Source organism: Aphelocoma coerulescens, unplaced genomic scaffold (genome assembly GCF_041296385.1).
Source record: "Aphelocoma coerulescens isolate FSJ_1873_10779 unplaced genomic scaffold, UR_Acoe_1.0 HiC_scaffold_307, whole genome shotgun sequence".
In the NCBI taxonomy this organism is placed as follows: Eukaryota; Metazoa; Chordata; class Aves; order Passeriformes; family Corvidae; genus Aphelocoma; species Aphelocoma coerulescens.
In genome coordinates, this window is record NW_027183651.1 from 89,427 (window position 1) to 107,106 (window position 17,680).

A 17,680-nucleotide genomic window follows, 5' to 3' on the forward strand; every position below is an offset into this window, starting at 1 on the left:
CCTTTACTTGGGGGGGGGGGGGGGGGGGGGGGGCTCAGAGGGGTGGGGGGCTCCGGTAGCGCAGCTGGGGCTGGGGCCACTGGCGGGGCAGGAGGTAGAGCAGGCCCAGCAGCGCCAGCAGCGCCAGAGCCCACGGCGACAACGGTGCCCATGATGACAATGGCACCTGCGAGGCCACCGCCTCGGCCACCTCCTCGTCGCTCCCCGCCAGGCCTCTTCCTCCAGACAGCACCGTCCCGGTGTCCTCCTCCTCCTCCGTGTCCCCCGTCCGCTGGGCAGAGCCTCTGGGTCAGTAGCTGAGAAGACCCTGCAGGGTCTCACCTGATCCCACCCTTACCTGGCTCGCTGCCGCCGTGGCATGGACATCCAGCTGGCTGCGTGGGCACCACGGGCGCCTGTGGGAGGGACAGGAGGGTGAGGATGGAGAGGGGAGGGCTCTGGAGTGTCCCGAGGACGCCCCTCCATCCATGTGCCTCTCCTACATGGCCCAGGCGTCCCGCAGCCGGCCCAGCTGCTGCCGCATCTGCGTCGTCTCCAGCCGCAGCTCCTGGGGGGACAAGGGGGTTGTCACCCTCTGCCCTTGACCCCCACAGAGAGGGTAGCCACCGTGGGGCTGTGCTGTGGCTCAGGGGCTCTGCAGCCGCTCTCTGGGCTCACACCAAGGCCAGCCGTGCCGTACCTGCACCACCCGCTCATACTCCTCCAGTCCCGCTGTGAGCTCCTGCACCCGCTGCCCCGCCTGCGGGACAGGGCTGGACATGAGGGGCCATGGGAGAGGGCCGGGGGTGGCCCTGGTGACAGCTGAGGAGGTGGCAGTGTCACTGGGCAGCGCTCACCTGGGCAAGAGCTGCGTCCCGGGCGGAGAGCAGGGCAGTGCCACGGCAGAGCTGGGCCTGGGTAGAAGTATGGAGACAGGGACACTCCTTGTCACTGTCTGACACAGCCCCCAGCACCACTCACCATGGCCACTGTGCTCACCTCCAGGTTGGCCATCCGCGCTGCCTGCACCTGGATCTGCTCCCGCAGTCCCTGGCCCTCGGCGAGGAGCCGCTGGTTCTGCCAGGGGTGAAATGGGGCTGGGGTTCCCCGTGGCACTGCCCCACCGGGGCAGCCCCCGGCGCCAGGCTCACCTCCTCCTGTAGACCCTCGGCCCGCGAGCACAGGCTGCGCTGCTCCTTCTCCTGGGGAGGGCATGGCCGTGAGGGGCATTGCGTGACACCACAGGTGACGCCGCGTGGCACCTCGGCCGAGCCTCTCACCGCGTGCCGTGCCTGCCGCCGGAGCTCGGCGTTCTCCTCCTCCAGCCGCTTCACCACGGCCTTCACGTCCTCCAGCTCCTCAGTGGCCACCCTGGCCTGCTCTAGCGCTTGCCGGCTGCTGCCAGGGCCAAACGGCGTTTCAGCATTCCCAGGATGCCGAACCAGACCCCATCCCCGGGAGCCCCTCGGGAGCACCTTCGCAGCTGCGCCTGGAGCTGCGCGGTCTCCTCGGCCAGGCGGGCGTTGAGCTCCTCGGCCAGCTCGGCATCCCGCTGCAGTTTGGTGTTCTGAGCCGCCAGCTGCCGGGCACGGCTCCGCAGCCCCGCGGCCTCGGCGCTGCCGGGGAGTGCCACTGGTCCTGGGGTGCTCCTGGGAGCACGGCCAGGGATGGCGGGGTGTCCCCGCAGCGGGCACTTACGGGGCAGTGATGTCCGTGTTGTCACCCTGGAGCTGGGCGGCTCCTGGGGATGTGTCCCCGTCATCCTCTGCAGGATGGGACACAGGGGCCTGTACTTGTGTCCCCATTGGGGCCACAGTGACTCCCTTTTCCTGTGCCAACACCCACCCGCCGGCATTGGTCCAGTGTCGCCAGCCGCCACGTCCTGCTCCTCGGCCCTGCATGGACCGAGCCATGGGTCAGCGCCACTGACCAGTCCAGCCTGCCCCAGGCACTGCCCCATCCCTCAGCACTGACCCATCCTGCCTGCATGCTGCGATCCAGGCGCCCATGGCCGTGCGGAATCGGGTCCAGTCCAGTGCCGTGCCCGCGGCCGCAGGGTCCAGCGCCCGCCGCAGTGCCCGCAGCCGCCCATCGTGCCCACTGTGCCCCGTCATCGCCGCCACATACTCGACCACCCGCTGCGGCTGCACCATCCCTGGGGCGGACGGAGGGGTCAGGCACGATGGTGACCATCCCAGGGGAGTTTGGCCGTGGCCACCACGGCCGCAGGGGGTTTGGCTACCTGTGCGCTCCGGGTCGCAGGCAGCGAAGGTGCAGTCCAGGGCAAACTCGTCCGAGCAGCCGCTCTCGGAAGGGGCTGAGGGGGGGGGGACATGGGTTATGGAGGGGCTCGGCGCCTCACCCCCCGCCCCGTCCCTCGTGGTCCCTGCACCTGGCAGGGGGATGACGGCGCTCGGGGCGCAGGGCCCCTCCGCAGCCATCGTGTTCGGGGGTGCTCCGATGTCGCCGCTGCGACGGGGCACAGCCGAGGGTCGGGGGTTTCTGGGGGGATCCCGGGGGCGTCGTGGGGCTGAGGGGGAGCCGGTGGGGGGGGCGGGAATCGCCTCACAGCGGAGGAAAGGGGCGGGGCCTCGCGCGAGCATTTCCCGCCCAGCGAAAAGGGGGCGTGGCCAGTGGGAAGGGGCGGGGCCGGCGCTGCTCCACGCGCGTTCTCGGTCCCCTCCCGATCCCGTCCCTGTCCCGTCTCGGTTCCGCTGCTTCCCAACGGCTTTTATTGAAGGACAAACCCCCCCCGCCCTTCCCCCCCACCCCGCCCCGGCCCCCTCAGAGTCCCCGCAGCAGCTTCTCGTAGTGGGAGTCCAGGTTCCGGACCAGGAACATCGACAGCATCAGCAGGGAAAGCTGGGAGCAGAGAGCAGGATCAGCCCTCCCGGACCCACCCGCATCCCTGACCCCCCTCCCGGCCACCCTGAATCCCCACGGACCCTTCTGCCCACCCTGAATCCCCACCAACCCCCCGGTTCCCCATAGACCATCCCCTGAACCCTCCCTGGCCCCCCAGCTGCTCCCCAGCCCACCCACCCTATGGTCCCACAGCCTCCCGGCCATCCCCAGCCCCTCCCCAGCTCAGCCCCCCACCCCAGGGCATCCCTCCTACCTCCCCCAGGCCGATGCCTATGCAAACCCCCACGATGGTGACCAGGTTTCCGGCCAGCCAGGTCTGGACCCTCTCCTTGCAGCCCTGGCGTGACACATGGGGGTTACTTGGAGCCCCTCCCAGAGCTCCAGGACACCCCGATTCCCCCGTGCCTCACCCTGGGGAAGATGTCCTGGGGGGCGGCCACGGGGCAGTGGCCGTGAGGGAGCACCCATGGGGTCTCGCGGGTGCTGTTGGGTGCCCTGAGGCAGGAGCAGGCGATGGCCCTGTCCTCGATGGCCCTGTCCTCGTCCCTGGTGCCGTCCCTGGTGGCGTCATCGTGGTGGTCCCAGTCCTGGGGTCCTTTCCAGCCACAGCAGCCGAGCTGGGGGGAGGGGGGGCAGGGGTCAGTGGGGTGGCCGTGGGGCGGCTCTGGGGGTCGTTTTGGGGGGTCTCACCTGCTGCTGGACAGCGTCCCAACTCTCATGGGGGTCCCCAGGTGGTCCCTGGGTGGGGTACCCCCGGATCAGCTCCTCCGCGTAGGTGGCCACCTTTGTAGCCAGCTGGGGAGGGGGATCAGCACAGCATCGTCCCAAGACCGCAGGGTCTCCCCCTGTCTTGTCCCTCAAACGGGGACATCCCGACCCCGGGGTGTCCCCTCCAGCCCCGGGGTCCCCCCTGCACTCACAGCGGCACGCTGCGTGTAGACGATGATGGCCACTGTGATCTGGGCAGCGAAGAGCAACAGCAGGATCCCAAAATACTTTCAGGATAAACAGGGAAGGTGAGGGTCAGCCAGACCTCCCCCCAAGCCCCTCCCCGGCACCGGGGCAGCTCGGAGGGGTCCCCCCCTCCCCGCTGCTGCTCCCCAGGCACAGGATGTGGTAGCACCACGTGGCCCCGCGGTTGCCCCAGGAAGTTGCGGCACAGCCACCCCCCCCCCCCGCCCAGTTCCGTGACCCTTCCCGACTCCCCCCCAGCCCCCCAACTCACCAGCCCCAGCATAACCTTGACCTCCTTGAGGGCCCCCAGGCACCCCAGGAATCCCAGGAGCATCGTGACGATGCCGACCCCAGAGAAGCCGTAGGACCAGAGCCTCAGGCTCGCCAGTGGTGACCCTGGGGGACACGGCGGGGGGAGGGGAGTCAGGGAGCCCCCCAGCTCGGGGTGCCACACGCCTTGGGATACCCCGCGCTTCGGGGGTCCCTTACCCAGCACGGCGGCGAAGCTCTGCCGGTCGAAGAGGACCCAAAAGCTGAAGGTGAGGAGGAGGATGCCCAGGAACTGGGGGGGGGGGGGGGGGGGGGGCGGGGGGAGCCCAGGTCAGCAAATGGGGGACCCCCAGTGCCCGCAAACACTGGGAGATTGTCGGGCCCCCCCCAGGTCCCCCCATGTCCCCTTAGCCACAAGTCCCCCCAAGCTCTGTGTCCCGCATCTCCCCCCTGCCCTCCGAAGTTCTGCTTCCCCCCCTCTCTCCCCCTGTCCCCCAAGCCCCCCTCCAGCCCCACTCACGAAAAACAAGAGGTTGAGGAGGAAGAGGAAGCACTTGGTGCAGCCGAGGCAGCTTTTGGGGCTCATGCCTGCACGGGGATCTCACACACACACGGCCTCAGAGTCCACGCCGAGGCCGAACCGCCCCCGGTTCCCCCCGCGCACCTGCGGCCGCTCCGCCCGCCCCGTCGGCGCCGCTGCCTCGGGCCCGCAGGAAGCGCCGGGGGCGGTGGGAGCGCCGCGGGGGCGTCGCCCCGGGGCCCCCATGGACGATGGGGGGGGGGGGGAAATGTGACCCCCCCCCCGTGTCACCCCCGCGAGACGGCAGTGACACCGGGGGTCCCGGGGGGCCGCGGGGGCGGGACCGAGGGATAAGTGACAGGGAAGGGGCACGGCCAAGCCGCGAGGGGCGGGGCCAGGCCGGGAGGGGCGCGGCGATGGGCGCGGTCTCCCCCCGCCCCTGCCCGTGTGTGGAACGTTGCCCCCGTCACGTGACCAGGGCACCTCGCCCCCCCCCCCGCCGGTATCACGTGACGCCGGCGGGGACCACGTGGTTCGGGCGCGATGGCGGCGGCGGCGGCAGCTTCGTCCCAGCGGGGCGGGGGCAGCGGCGGCGGCGGCGGTGGCGGCGGTGGTGGTGGCGATCCCGGGGCCGGGACTGGAGGCGGCTCCGGCGAGCCCGCCCCGCCGCCGGGGGGCGGCGGTGAGTGGGGGCGTTGGCGGGACCCGCGGAGGGGCGCGGCCTGTACGGGCCCGGCGGCGGCGGCGACCGGGGTCGGTGGCCGCGTACCCCCCGGTCAGCGCCCCGCTGTCCGCAGGGGCCTCCTCTGACCAGATCATGCAGACGGGGGCGATCCTGCTGCGGGCGTGAGTAGCGGTGCCCGGGGAGCGCCGGGAGAACGGGCGGGGCTGGGGGGGTACAAGGGGCGACTTGTGGGGCACAGGGTACGGGGGGGGACTTGGGACTGGGAAGGGCCTTGGGGGACATGAGAGGATGCGGGTCAGGGATTGGGGAGGTGGGGGACATGGGCTGTAGGGGGACAAGGGAGGACACAGAGTCCGGGGGGCACTTAGGGTGCAGGGGGAACGTGGGGCGACTTGGGGGACACAGCGTGCTGGGGGCACTTGTGGGGATTCTGGGGGGACAAAGGCGGCGGGGGAGACTTGGGACTGCGGGGGAGAATTGGGGTGCAGAGGGGATGGGGCGACTTGAGAGGATATGGGACTGGGGGGACACAATGTGGGGGGGACTGGGGACTTGGGGTGCGGGGGGTTTGTGGGGGACTCTGGGGGCACACAGGGTGCAGGGAAACTCGAAACTTGGGGGGGCTTGAGGGGATGCAGAACTGGGGGGACACGGGGTGAAGGGGGAATTGGGGGACATGGGGGGCCTTGAGAGGATCCCGGGTGGACACAGGGTACAGGGGGAACTTGGTGTTTATGGGGATATCGAGGGGGGACGTGAGAGGGTCCTGGAACTTTGGGTCCAGCTGGGACATGGGGGGACCTGGGCTGCAGGTGGGACACAGGGATGGGGTCCCACAGAGCCGGGGTGGGGGGATACCCAGAGTGCTGGGGGTCCCAGGTTCGTGCGGGACCGCGTGGAGCGCTGCGGGGACCCCCAGGCCGTGGCCCTGAGCATGGCTGAGTTGGGCGAGCCCCAGCCCAGCAGCCCCGACACCAAACGCCTCAGCGAGTGCCTCCGGCGCATTGGCGACGAGCTCGACAGCAACATGGAGCTGCAGAGGTGGGTGGCTGCCGCTTTTAGGGGGTGTCTGCGGTGTCCCTGACCCCGCCCTGACCGTCCCCCCTGTCCCCTGCCCCAGGATGATCGAGCAGGTGGGCTGTGATGCCCCCAAAAAGCTGTTCTTCCGCGTGGCCAAGGAGATGTTCGCCGACGGCGCTTTCAACTGGGGCCGCGTGGTCGCCCTGTTCTACTTCGCCTGCAAGCTGGTGCTGAAGGTGGGTCTGGGGCTCCCCAAAGCCCCCCCCCTGCCCCCCCTGAACCCCCTCTGAGCCTTCCCTGCTCTCCGTAGGCCCTCTGCACCAAGGTCCCGGAGCTGGTCCAGACCATCCTGCGCTGGACCCTGGAGTATCTCCAGGAGAATGTGCTGGCCTGGATCCAGGCCCAGGGCGGATGGGTGAGGCCCCAAAGCCCCCATTCCTCAGGGGGCTGAGCCCCTGACCCCTCCCCAGCACCCCCTTTTACCCCAAATCCTCTCCTCCATCCCCTGTTTCCCAACTCCCCTGACTCCGGTTGTTCTGGGGGGGAAGTTGGGAACCCCCAACATGTGGTAACCCCCCCTCCCGTGTCCCCTCCCCCCAGGAAGGGCTCCTGTCCCATTTTGGGACCCCCACCTGGCAGACCATCACCATCTTCGCCGCCGGCGTCCTCACGGCCTCGCTGACCATCTGGAAGATGTCGTAGACTCTCGGGGGGACCACATTTTGTCCCCCTGCCCCCCCAACTCCCGGGACCCCTCCCCGGACTGGCCCTGCCGGCAGGGATGGTGCTCACCCCCCCGTGCCTTCTGGGGCCGGGGGGGGTTTTTAACCAACAGGACTCGCTCACCTGGAATTTGGGGCAGTGGTCGAGCTGGGGGGGACCCTCCCCCAGGCCCCCCCCAGCCCTTCCCATAAGTGCCCAGAGGCCACAGCTGGGATTTGGGGGGGGGGAGGGAGGCTTGGGGATGAATGGGGTGGGGACACCCCCCCCTTCCCCTCCTGTGCCCCCCAGGACTTGTGGTGCTTCAAGTGGGGGGGGGATCCTGCGGTTCCACCCTCCGATAGGGGGGTGGGTGGGGTGGGGCGAGAGGGTGTCTCTGTAATCCCCCAAAATGAGGTGGGGGGGTAGTGGGGGAGGGTTACAGCCATGGCTGTAGGGTGAGTATTTATTGGGGGTCCCCACCCCCCAAAAAGGGCCCCCCAGGTGCAATACCCCCCTCCCAGGGCGGAGGCTCTCAGGGTGGGGGGGGCCACACCCCCCGGTTACACCCCCCCGGTTTTGGAGGTCCCCTGTGTCCCCGGGGGTGGGGCAAAGGGACCCCTTCCCCCAACCCCCACGGTGCTCTCGGGGGTGACGTCACAGGGAACCCCCTCCCAAAAAATGGGCGGGCCCTGCCTCCCCTCTCCCCCCCCCGTTGTGGTTTTTTTTCTTCTCTTTTTTTGTACCTTGGTTTTTGTATCTCGGGAATTACCATGGAAATAAAAGGCAAACCGCCATGATTCGATTGGGGCGTGGCCCCCCCGCGGCCCCCCAAAACCTCCTCGGGGATCTCGGGGTGCGGATGAGGAAGGGGGGGGACAGGAATTTAGGGGGGGACGGGGCGGAGTGGCACCGCTTTCATTTTCGCTTTTGCCACGTGGATGGGGGAGGGATGCGGCTTCCCGGGGCCCTTTTTGGGGGGATTTGGGGGTCCTGGAGGGGTCCGGGGGGTCCCGGGGGTTATGGGGCTGGGAGGGGTTTGAGGCGAATTTTGGGGGTCCTGGGGGGGATTTGGGGTGGACTTTGTGGGGAGGATTTGGGGGTCCTGGAGCGATTTGGGGGCGTCGGCGTGATCTCGGGGGATTTTGGGGGAATCTCGGGGATTGGAGGGTCCTAGTGTGGGGGTAGAAGTGGGGAGAAGTCGTTGTCGTCCCCACTCCCCTCCCTCAGGAACAGGGAGATGTTTGTCGTCAGTGGGGCTTGAAAACGTGGGGAGGGGGGTCCCGATCCCGGGATTCACTGAGCAGCCGGGGGGTGTTGGGGTGGGGGCCCCACATCTGGAGCCGGGGCCGTGCCCTTCCTGCAGCAGAGCCTCTGGATTTTGGGACTTTGGGGTGGCTTTGGTGGGGAGGGGGGTCTCGGGGTGTATGGCGCCGCTGCTCCCCCCCTTCCCAGCCGAGCCGAGCCCCCCCTGGAGCTGCGGGGGCCTCAAGGGATGCGGGATGAGAAGCGAAGCGCTGTGGGGCTCCCAGTCCCAGCCAGTCTCCCCCAGTTCCTCCCCAGTCCCGGAGCGGCGGAAACGCGGAGTCAGCGCTTCCCTGGGACCAAGTTCCTCTTTTATGGCCCCGGCGCTGAGTCAGCTCCTTCCCTACCCCATAACCCCTTGAACTTCCATTAACGGGCACCCGCCACCTCGGGGCCTGGCGGGACACCCCAAAAACACCCCCCCAGCTCATCCCCAATCCCCGCCAGGCTCCCCGTGCCCCCCAACCCAGCAGGGAACTGGAGCTCTCCCCCAGCCGCCCCCGCCCCGCCCCGGGGGACCCCTCCTGAGGGGGGGGACACAAATGGGGGGTAGGACCCCCACGCCCCCTAAAATCCTGCTCAGTCATGCTGACTGTGGGACCGTGTGACAAACAGGGCCAAGGGCCAAGGCCACCGCGCCCGCCGGGTCCTTCCGGGGGGGGGGGGAGAAGAGGGGGGAGTCCCCCCTTTTCTCCGCCCAGCGGGGACTGGCGATAAAACCTCCGCGCCGGGCTTTGTGCGGCCACAGCCGCGTTCTCGCTTCAACAGTGCTTGAACGGAACCGGCTGCTCCCGGCCCGTCGTCCATCCCGGCCGTCCCTCCGTCCATCCCGCCGCTCCCGAGTCCATCTGTCCATCCGTCCGTCCCGCCATGGACTCCCAGGTCCGCCAGAATTACCACCGCGACTGCGAGGCCGCCGTCAACCGCATGGCCAACATGGAGCTCCACGCCTCCTACGTCTACCTCTCCATGGTAGGGGGGCTCGGGGTCCCCGGCGTTGGGGCATCCCCCTTCCTGCATCCCAAAACTCTCCCCATCCCGCCCCGGTGCTGGCGGGGAGGGCGGAATCCGAGGAATTTGGGGGGCTCCTGGGGGACCCCCCTGACCTCTTCTCCCTCTCCCCTGTCCCTCAGGGGTTTTACTTCGACAGGGACGACGTGGCCCTGCCGCGCCTGTCCCGGTTTTTCCTGGAGCAGTCGCGAGAGGAGCGGGAGCACGCCGAGGGGCTCCTGCGCTTCCAGACGCGCCGTGGGGGCCGCGTTCTCCTGCAGGACATCAAGGTTCGGGGGGCTGCGGTTTTGGGGGGCGGCTGGCCCTGGTGTACCCGGGCTCCTCGTGCCGTGAGTAGATTTGGGGGTACTGAAGGCAGGCAGGGGGGCAATGGAGCCCCTAAATGGAGCTAAAATGGATTTTGGGTGTGCTGCTCAGGATTGAGGGGGATTTGGGGGTGCTTGGATGGTTTGAGGGGTGCTGAGAAGGGTTTTGAGGGCTCCGGAGGGTGCTGGGAGGGATTTGGAGGTACCAATGGGGTTTTAAGGGCGACGGCCCGTGCCCCGCAGAAGCCGGAGCGGGACACCTGGGGGTCGGCGCTGGAGGCGGTGGAAGCGGCGCTGCAGCTGGAAAAGTCGGTGAACCAGGCGCTGCTGGAGCTGCACGGGCTGGCTGCTGAGAAGGGGGACCCCCACGTGAGTACTGCTCTGGATTTCCCCCCAGCCCCTCAGGGGTCTGACCCCCTCTCCCCCTCCCCCCAGTTCCTCCCTTTGCCCACACCTGCGCCTTGGAGCCACCCCAGGGCTCCCTCTCGCAGGGTCCTTGGGGTCTCCGGCTGCTCCTGGGGGTCCCTCACCTCCCGCAGACCCCCGGCCCTGCCTGACCCCCTTTGTCCCGTAGCTTTGTGACTTCCTGGAGTCCCACTACCTGGACGAGCAGGTGAAGGCCATCAAGGCGCTGGGGGACCATGCCACCAACCTGCGCCGCCTCATTGGCGGGGCCACCGGGGCCGGGGGGGCCTCGGCCGGCCTTGGCGAGTACCTGTTCGACCGTCTAAGCCTGGAGGAGCGTAGCTGAACCTCCCGTGACCTTCGCCTCCACGAGCAGCCCCCAGGACCCTCTTCCTGGGACCCCCAGACCCTTGTAACACCCCTGCCCCACCCAAGGGGGCTCTGCCTGCTGGGCCGTCCCGGCACGATTCCAATAAAGGGTCCATCTTTGCCTCCCTTTGTCTTCTCTGTGTTTGCTCTCCCCTGCAAAAGGGGAGGGGAGACCGGGGGTTGGGGTGGGGTCAGTGGGGCCTGGCAGGGGAGGGGGGGAGGTGGCTTGGCCCCGTCATGGTTAGGCAATGCCTGCAGCAAATTTTCAGGTTAGGAGCTATGGCAGAGGGGTTTTGAAGGCGGCACAGTGGGAAACAGTGTCTATTTGGGAGCCGCTTAAGGCTTTTCCATAAGCATAGCAGCCGCATTTACGTGTTTTACGGCACGCAAACACATCCCGTGCATTTATGGAAACGCCTCATAACTCTGTCCCTCGCTACCCTGGGTGCCTATCACAATAGCAGCCGCAGCCTTAGACTAGGGATAAAGCCAGGGCCTTGAGAATCTAGGGGCACTTAGGAGCGAAGCGAGCGGCCGACTTGTTGCAATTTGCCACTGAACTCATCCTTTGATCTTGGTTTTCTTTATTGTATCTGACTAAGAGACAACAGCCCAGCGACAGCAGGAACTTCCCAGGTAGCGAGAGCCAGCCTTCTTTTTGCACCCGAGGCACGTTCGCATCCCCGGACATCTGAGAGATAAGTCGAGGGCTCTGACCTACGGAGGGGATGAACGCGGGGTGTCGGGTTGGACCTTGCCGGGAGGGATTTTTGAGTTAGCTTTGGAGATGGAGATATCCAAGAAGGGGCCCCTTAGCCCACATAAAGGGAAGTCTCGCTTTTGATCACAATGCCGAGGTGCGCAGGGCAGAGCAATCCCGGTGCGTGTCGTGTCACCTGTCTATTGTTACGTTCTGTGTCTTTTGGGCATCTTGTGTCTCGTGTCTTCTGCCTTAGCCCTTTGATGTGCTTGCGGTCGTTCTTTTCGCAGAGAGTTTTCTGTCCTTGTCGTGTCTCCTCATTTGTCATCTCCTGTGTCACGGGTGCTTGCACAGGTTTGGCCCGGAGCTGCTCCGCCCTGCCGCATAGTCTGGCACGTAGGTGTAATAGAACAAGGCCTGGGGACTTGAAATTTGTAATGTAGGTTGTAGCTGGGCTCTAGATGATATTCCTAAATTCACACGAGATGGTCGGAGCCGTGAAATTCTCATGCAGCCCTTTGACTTTTGTCATCGCTTTCTTTCAGCTGCAGATGGATTAAATCTGTGGCAGAGCGCCCTGGACCGGGTGAGGAGATTCCCGCAGGAAGGTCAGTAACTGTTTGTCTGTGCTGGGCAAGCGTAAATGATGGCTATGTTATAGCACCGTTCTTTGTCTTTATTTTTAGGAGATAAAGCCAGATCTCAGCAGTCAAGGTCAAGTGAGTGAGGTAAGCGGTGACCGATGGAAGGAAAAGGTTGTTATTGCTCGGGTGCCGAGTGCCGGTACTCTAAACTTTAAGTGGCCATTGTCATTTGTGTGTTTTAAGCAGTCCACTTGTATTATGCCAAATCCCCTCACCGACCGGCCGACAGAGCCGGCTCGCCGCCCTCGTGAGCCCTCCCAAAGTGTTGTGGTACTCTGCAATGAAGCCTTTACATTTTCTGTTCCAAGGTGCCTTGCGGGTGACCTTTGGCAACGGCGGAGGAGTTGCGGCGAGTTGGGGAGGGAGGCGGGAGGAGTGAGGGTCCCCTCAAGTTCAAGTAATTCCACAGCACCTTGTCCCTTCTTAACCCAGGCATACCCCGCAACCCTTTGGACTTGCAGGAGGCAATTTGAAGTTAGCTTAGAGGAGAGGGCTGTAGAGGGATAGGCCCCTTGGAAGTAAAGGGAGAGGATTTCTCCTCAGCATCACCCGACCTTTTGCCGGGCAGGACGGTTCCGACCCGTCTCCGTGTTCTCACGAGCTTCACGTCATCGGCCTTCTCTGAGTCTTGATGTCATCGCAGATCTTTTTGCCCCAGGAGCTCACCTTTGGGTCCGGAGCGATCGCCCCGGTCCCCCAGCAGTTGTTGCCTTCTTCTCTAGGCCTACTGAGCTTCTTGAGCATCCTCTTAACAGCTTTGGTACCAACTTCTTGTAAGGACTTATGTTTTGCTATCATGTGCTATTGCCATAGAGCTTTCTTTCCTTTGGCATCATCGGCCTCTGGCTCATCTTGCAGTAGGAATCTTGGGTCCATCAGGTGAAACTGCTGGGCAGTTTCAACTTGTGTCTATGTTCTGTAGGTTGCGTCTATGTTATGTAGTGTCCATTGTCCTCTGTGTCACAGGGCTTTGTTGCATATCAGTGATTTTTTTTGCATCGTTCTGGGCCGTATTGGCTGTACTCTACTTGCCTACTTTCCCGGATGGGGCTTATTCTGGCATCTTTACCATTTTACTTCTTGAGACCGGAGGAAGTACACAAGATGTTCTCATCCATCTTCCTTCTCAGTTTTGGTACTGGCTTCTTTTCACATGTCATTCCCTTGGGCTTCTATAGCGAGGGTATCGGACCCTCCCTCCATGACCGCAGTATTTCAGTAGGTTCCATTGCCTCTAAGTGTATTGCGCTCAAGAATTAATCTTCTGGAGACTCATCTCAAGCCCTCGTGTCATCTTTTCTTAATTCGGGGTGCCGCCCGTCTGTGCGCCGCTTAGGGTCAGAGCCGCCCTGCCCTGGCATGTAGAGTCAGAGTTAGGTAGAACAGTCATAAAACTTAAGGGTTCATTTATTTTCTGTGGGGTTTTGGGTAGAAAATTTGTGGGCCCGGTGTGGGGATAACTCCTAGCCACGGGCCACTCTCTGACCGCTTCACATTTTCTTGCAGGTCCCGAGGCGGCTTTGGATCTCCACGGTCACCGATGCTACCGATTTTCCTGGAATCTACGGCTCGATGTCGAGGAGTGGCAGCCAGGGAAGATGTATCAAAGTATTTTCATTGGTGGAGTGTTTTGATGAATGGCTACAGTCAGTGTGTAAGCTGAATAGCGTGTGACTGTCTGTATCTGTGTGTGAGAGGTTGTCTGTGCCTATGTGGTTGTGTCTGCCTGTGAGTGTGTGTGGTGGAATGGTTCTAACCTTGTGTGTTTGGTCTTTGCCTTTCAGGTTTTTCAACACATTTTTAAATTTAGAATAAAAAAACCCCAGCTGGGGGGGTTTTTTTTTTTTTCCCCCCCGGCTGGGTTTTTTTTTCCTCGGTCCCGGCCGGTATGCGAGGCGATGTTCATCGCCAAGGTTTGGGTGCGGACCGTGCCGGGCCGGGGTTTTGTCAGGCAGGACGATTTGGAGGCTCTCGGGAACCCCGTTCCCGAGCAGCCAGGGTGGGGAGAGTGGTTGAGATGATGGTGGGATTGTGTGGAAGCTGAAAGAGGTGTGTGTGTGGTGGAATGGTTCTAACCTTGTGTGTTTGGTTTTTGCTTTTCAGGTTTTTCAACACATTTTTAAATTTAGAATAAAAAAACCCCAGCTGGGGGTTTTTTTTTTTTTTTTCCCCCCCCGGCTGGGTTTTTTTTTCCTCGGTCCCGGCCGGTCTGCGAGGCGATGTTCATCGCCAAGGTTTGGGTGCGGACCGTGCCGGGCCGGGGTTTTGTCAGGCAGGACGATTTGGAGGCTCTGGGGAACCCCGTTCCCGAGCAGCCTGGGTGGGGAGAGTGGTTGAGATGATGGTGGGATTGTGTGGAAGCTGAAAGAGGTGTGTGTGTGGTGGAATGGTTCTAACCTTGTGTGTTTGGTCTTTGCCTTTCAGGTTTTTCAACACATTTTTAAATTTAGAATAAAAAAACCCCAGCTGGGGGGGTTTTTTTTTTTTCCCCCCCGGCTGGGTTTTTTTTTCCTCGGTCCCGGCCGGTCTGCGAGGCGATGTTCATCGCCAAGGTTTGGGTGCGGACCGTGCCGGGCCGGGGTTTTGTCAGGCAGGACGATTTGGAGGCTCTGGGGAACCCCGTTCCCGAGGGGCCAGGGTGAGGAGAGTGGTTGCGATGAGAGCAATGGTGGGGTTGTGTGGAAGCTGAAGGAGGTGTGTGTGGTGGATGACTGGTATGTTCTCCCTGTGGTGCTGTTGTTTTGGGTTTTCTGTAACAATAAAACAAAATGTAGCAAGTTTTCCAGAAATAGAGTAATTGTTATATTGTATTGATATGTATTTGGCTTGTGCTGCTCTGTATTGGTCTGTATTTGTGTCTGCTGCTGTATTTCCATGTATTGCTCTGTATGCAAATAGGACTTTTACCAGTGTGTATATGGATTGTATTTGTACTTTATTTGTATACATTGTTGTTTCTGTATATTGTGCTAGAGTGTAAATACAAAAATCCATTCAATAAAGTTGAATAAACTCTAAAACCCTAATAAAGATCCCCAGCCCCCCCCTCCTTCCTTGGCTCCTGTCTTTCTTTGGTGTGGTTTAGTCATTTATTCACTGTATTTCTTGCTTTGCTTCACTTTACTTTTCTCTGTCTATCTTTATTTCTGTGTCTGTTTTTCTTTTTCTCATTGTTTCTACCTCTGTCTCTCAGTTTCTCCTCACTCTCTCCAATTATGTTTCTCTCTAGGTTTATTTCCCTATTTCTCTTTAACTATTTCCTTGTTTGTCTCTGACTCCGTTTCTTTGCTTTCCTATTTCTCCTTATTGCTTTGTCTCTCTCTTTTTCTCTTTAACTCTGTTTCTGTCCTTCTCTATTTTTCTCTTTTAACTCTTCTTTGTTCCTCTGTCTTTATTCCTGTGTTTTCTCTACTTTTCTCTTTCCTCTTCTCTCCAACTCTACTTTTCTGTCTTTTACTTTGCTCTCTCTCTAACTTTTTAACTTTACTTTTCTCTTTCCCTCTGACTCTTTTGCTTTACTTTCCTCTTTCTCTCTAACTTTAACTTTTCTACTTTACTTTCCTATTTCTCTCTAACCCTTTAGCTTTGCTTTTCTCCTTCCCTCTAACTTTTCAACTTTGCTTTTCTCTTTCCCTCTAACTTTTCTGCTTTGCTTTTCTCTTTCCCTCTAACTTTTCTACTTTGCTTTTCTCTTTCTCTTTCCCTCTAACTCTCACTTTTCTACTTTGCATTTCTCTTTTTCTCTAACTTTAACTTTTCTACTTTGCTTTTCTTTCTCTCTAACTTTTCTACTTTGCTTTTCTCTTTTTCTCTCTAACTTTAACTTTTGTACTTTGCTTTTCTCTTTTTCTCATTCTCTCTAACTTTAACTTTTCTACTTTGCTTTTCTCTTTTTCTCTAACTTTAACTTTTCTACTTTGCTTTTCTCTTTCCCTCTAACTCTAACTTTTCTACTTTGCTTTTCTCTTTCCCTCTAACTTTAACTTTTCTACTTTGCTTTTCTCTTTCCCTCTAACTTTAACTTTTCTACTTTGCTTTTCTCTTTCCCTCTAACTTTAACTTTTCTACTTTGCTTTTCTCTTTCCCTCTAACTTTAACTTTTCTACTTTGCTTTTCTCTTTTTCTCTTTTTCTCTTTTTCTCTTTTTCTCTTTTTCTCTAACTTTAACTTTTCTACTTTGCTTTTCTCTTTTTCTCTTTTTCTCTAACTTTAACTTTTCTACTTTGCTTTTCTCTTTTTCTCTTTTTCTCTTTATCTCTTTTTCTCTAACTTTAACTTTTCTACTTTGCTTTTCTCTTTTTCTCTTTTTCTCTAACTTTAACTTTTCTACTTTGCTTTTCTCTTTTTCTCTAACTTTAACTTTTCTACTTTGCTTTTCTCTTTCCCTCTAACTCTAACTTTTCTACTTTGCTTTTCTCTTTCCCTCTAACTTTAACTTTTCTACTTTGCTTTTCTCTTTTTCTCTTTTTCTCTAACTTTAACTTTTCTACTTTGCTTTTCTCTTTTTCTCTAACTTTAACTTTTCTACTTTGCTTTTCTCTTTCCCTCTAACTCTAACTTTTCTACTTTGCTTTTCTCTTTCCCTCTAACTTTAACTTTTCTACTTTGCTTTTCTCTTTCCCTCTAACTTTAACTTTTCTACTTTGCTTTTCTCTTTCCCTCTAACTTTAACTTTTCTACTTTGCTTTTCTCTTTCCCTCTAACTTTAACTTTTCTACTTTGCTTTTCTCTTTTTTTCTCTTTTTCTCTTTTTCTCTTTTTCTCTAACTTTAACTTTTCTACTTTGCTTTTCTCTTTTTCTCTTTTTCTCTAACTTTAACTTTTCTACTTTGCTTTTCTCTTTTTCTCTTTTTCTCTTTTTCTCTTTTTCTCTTTTTCTCTTTTTCTCTTTTTCTCTAACTTTAACTTTTCTACTTTGCTTTTCTCTTTTTCTCTTTTTCTCTAACTTTAACTTTTCTACTTTGCTTTTCTCTTTCCCTCTAACTCTAACTTTTCTACTTTGCTTTTCTCTTTCCCTCTAACTTTAACTTTTCTACTTTGCTTTTCTCTTTTTCTCTTTTTCTCTAACTTTAACTTTTCTACTTTGCTTTTCTCTTTCCCTCTAACTTTAACTTTTCTACTTTGCTTTTCTCTTTCCCTCTAACTTTAACTTTTCTACTTTGCTTTTCTCTTTCCCTCTAACTTTAACTTTTCTACTTTGCTTTTCTCTTTTTTTCTCTTTTTCTCTTTTTCTCTTTTTCTCTAACTTTAACTTTTCTACTTTGCTTTTCTCTTTTTCTCTTTTTCTCTAACTTTAACTTTTCTACTTTGCTTTTCTCTTTTTCTCTTTTTCTCTTTTTCTCTTTTTCTCTTTTTCTCTTTTTCTCTAACTTTAACTTTTCTACTTTGCTTTTCTCTTTTTCTCTTTTTCTCTAACTTTAACTTTTCTACTTTGCTTTTCTCTTTCCCTCTAACTTTAACTTTTCTACTTTGCTTTTCTCTTTTTCTCTTTTTCTCTAACTCTAACTTTTCTACTTTGCTTTTCTCTTTCCCTCTAACTTTAACTTTTCTACTTTGCTTTTCTCTTTCCCTCTAACTTTAACTTTATTTCTAACTTTTGTTAGAAATAAAGTTTACTTTTCTTTATAGCTTAAATTTAAAAAAGCAGCAGTAGGGCTTTTAATGCTCCCTGGGAGTAAAAAAATAAAAGTTTTACATATAGAATTTTTACTCCCAGGGAGCATTAAAAGCCCTACTGCTGCACCAGACTTATTATTTTTTCTTCTTTTTATATATAGTATATAGGGCCCCTAATTAGTGCTCCAGCTGGGAGCGCCTAATTGAATCAATTAGTCATCACATAGCTACTCCCATCTGGAGCAGTAATTGAGTTAGGTAATGGGATACCCCCCCCACACCTATCACTCACCCCAAGCTCCCTCCCCCATTCATCACAGGCCGCCGCCCCCC

The 17,680-nt window shown here is 58.4% G+C and overlaps 3 protein-coding genes and 1 long non-coding RNA gene across 4 annotated transcripts; 3 read left to right on the top strand and 1 right to left on the bottom strand.

Annotated features, from left to right (window-relative positions):
* Positions 1 to 34: 34 nt before the first annotated feature.
* Positions 35 to 3,394, bottom strand: KASH5 (KASH domain containing 5). Its single transcript, XM_068999264.1, is given in 19 exon segments — positions 35 to 271; positions 338 to 395; positions 483 to 547; positions 680 to 739; positions 837 to 893; positions 979 to 1,056; positions 1,131 to 1,181; positions 1,260 to 1,377; positions 1,455 to 1,595; positions 1,678 to 1,744; positions 1,825 to 1,874; positions 1,954 to 2,134; positions 2,222 to 2,296; positions 2,372 to 2,561; positions 2,563 to 2,708; positions 2,711 to 2,750; positions 2,753 to 2,841; positions 3,098 to 3,181; positions 3,255 to 3,394. Coding segments are annotated over 19 exon segments (1,845 nt in total). The 5' UTR covers positions 3,313 to 3,394.
* Positions 3,395 to 5,116: 1,722 nt separating this feature from the next.
* BAX (BCL2 associated X, apoptosis regulator) lies at positions 5,117 to 7,334 on the top strand. Its single transcript, XM_068999254.1, has 6 exons — positions 5,117 to 5,270; positions 5,386 to 5,434; positions 6,153 to 6,314; positions 6,394 to 6,529; positions 6,604 to 6,708; positions 6,894 to 7,334. The coding sequence occupies exons 1-6, from the start codon at positions 5,132 to 5,134 to the stop codon at positions 6,993 to 6,995; spliced, it is 693 nt and encodes a 230-aa protein (XP_068855355.1). The 5' UTR covers positions 5,117 to 5,131; the 3' UTR covers positions 6,996 to 7,334.
* Positions 7,335 to 9,017: 1,683 nt separating this feature from the next.
* LOC138101489 (ferritin, higher subunit-like) lies at positions 9,018 to 10,513 on the top strand. Its single transcript, XM_068999263.1, has 4 exons — positions 9,018 to 9,269; positions 9,431 to 9,577; positions 9,857 to 9,982; positions 10,188 to 10,513. Exons 1-4 carry the CDS (start codon positions 9,168 to 9,170, stop codon positions 10,362 to 10,364), a joined length of 552 nt encoding a protein of 183 aa, XP_068855364.1. The 5' UTR covers positions 9,018 to 9,167; the 3' UTR covers positions 10,365 to 10,513.
* A 988-nt stretch (positions 10,514 to 11,501) lies between these two features.
* Positions 11,502 to 13,466, top strand: LOC138101483 (uncharacterized). The gene is made up of 3 exons (XR_011147175.1): positions 11,502 to 11,695; positions 11,774 to 11,815; positions 13,238 to 13,466. It is a non-coding gene; the product is annotated as an uncharacterized lncRNA (long non-coding RNA).
* Positions 13,467 to 17,680: the final 4,214 nt, after the last annotated feature.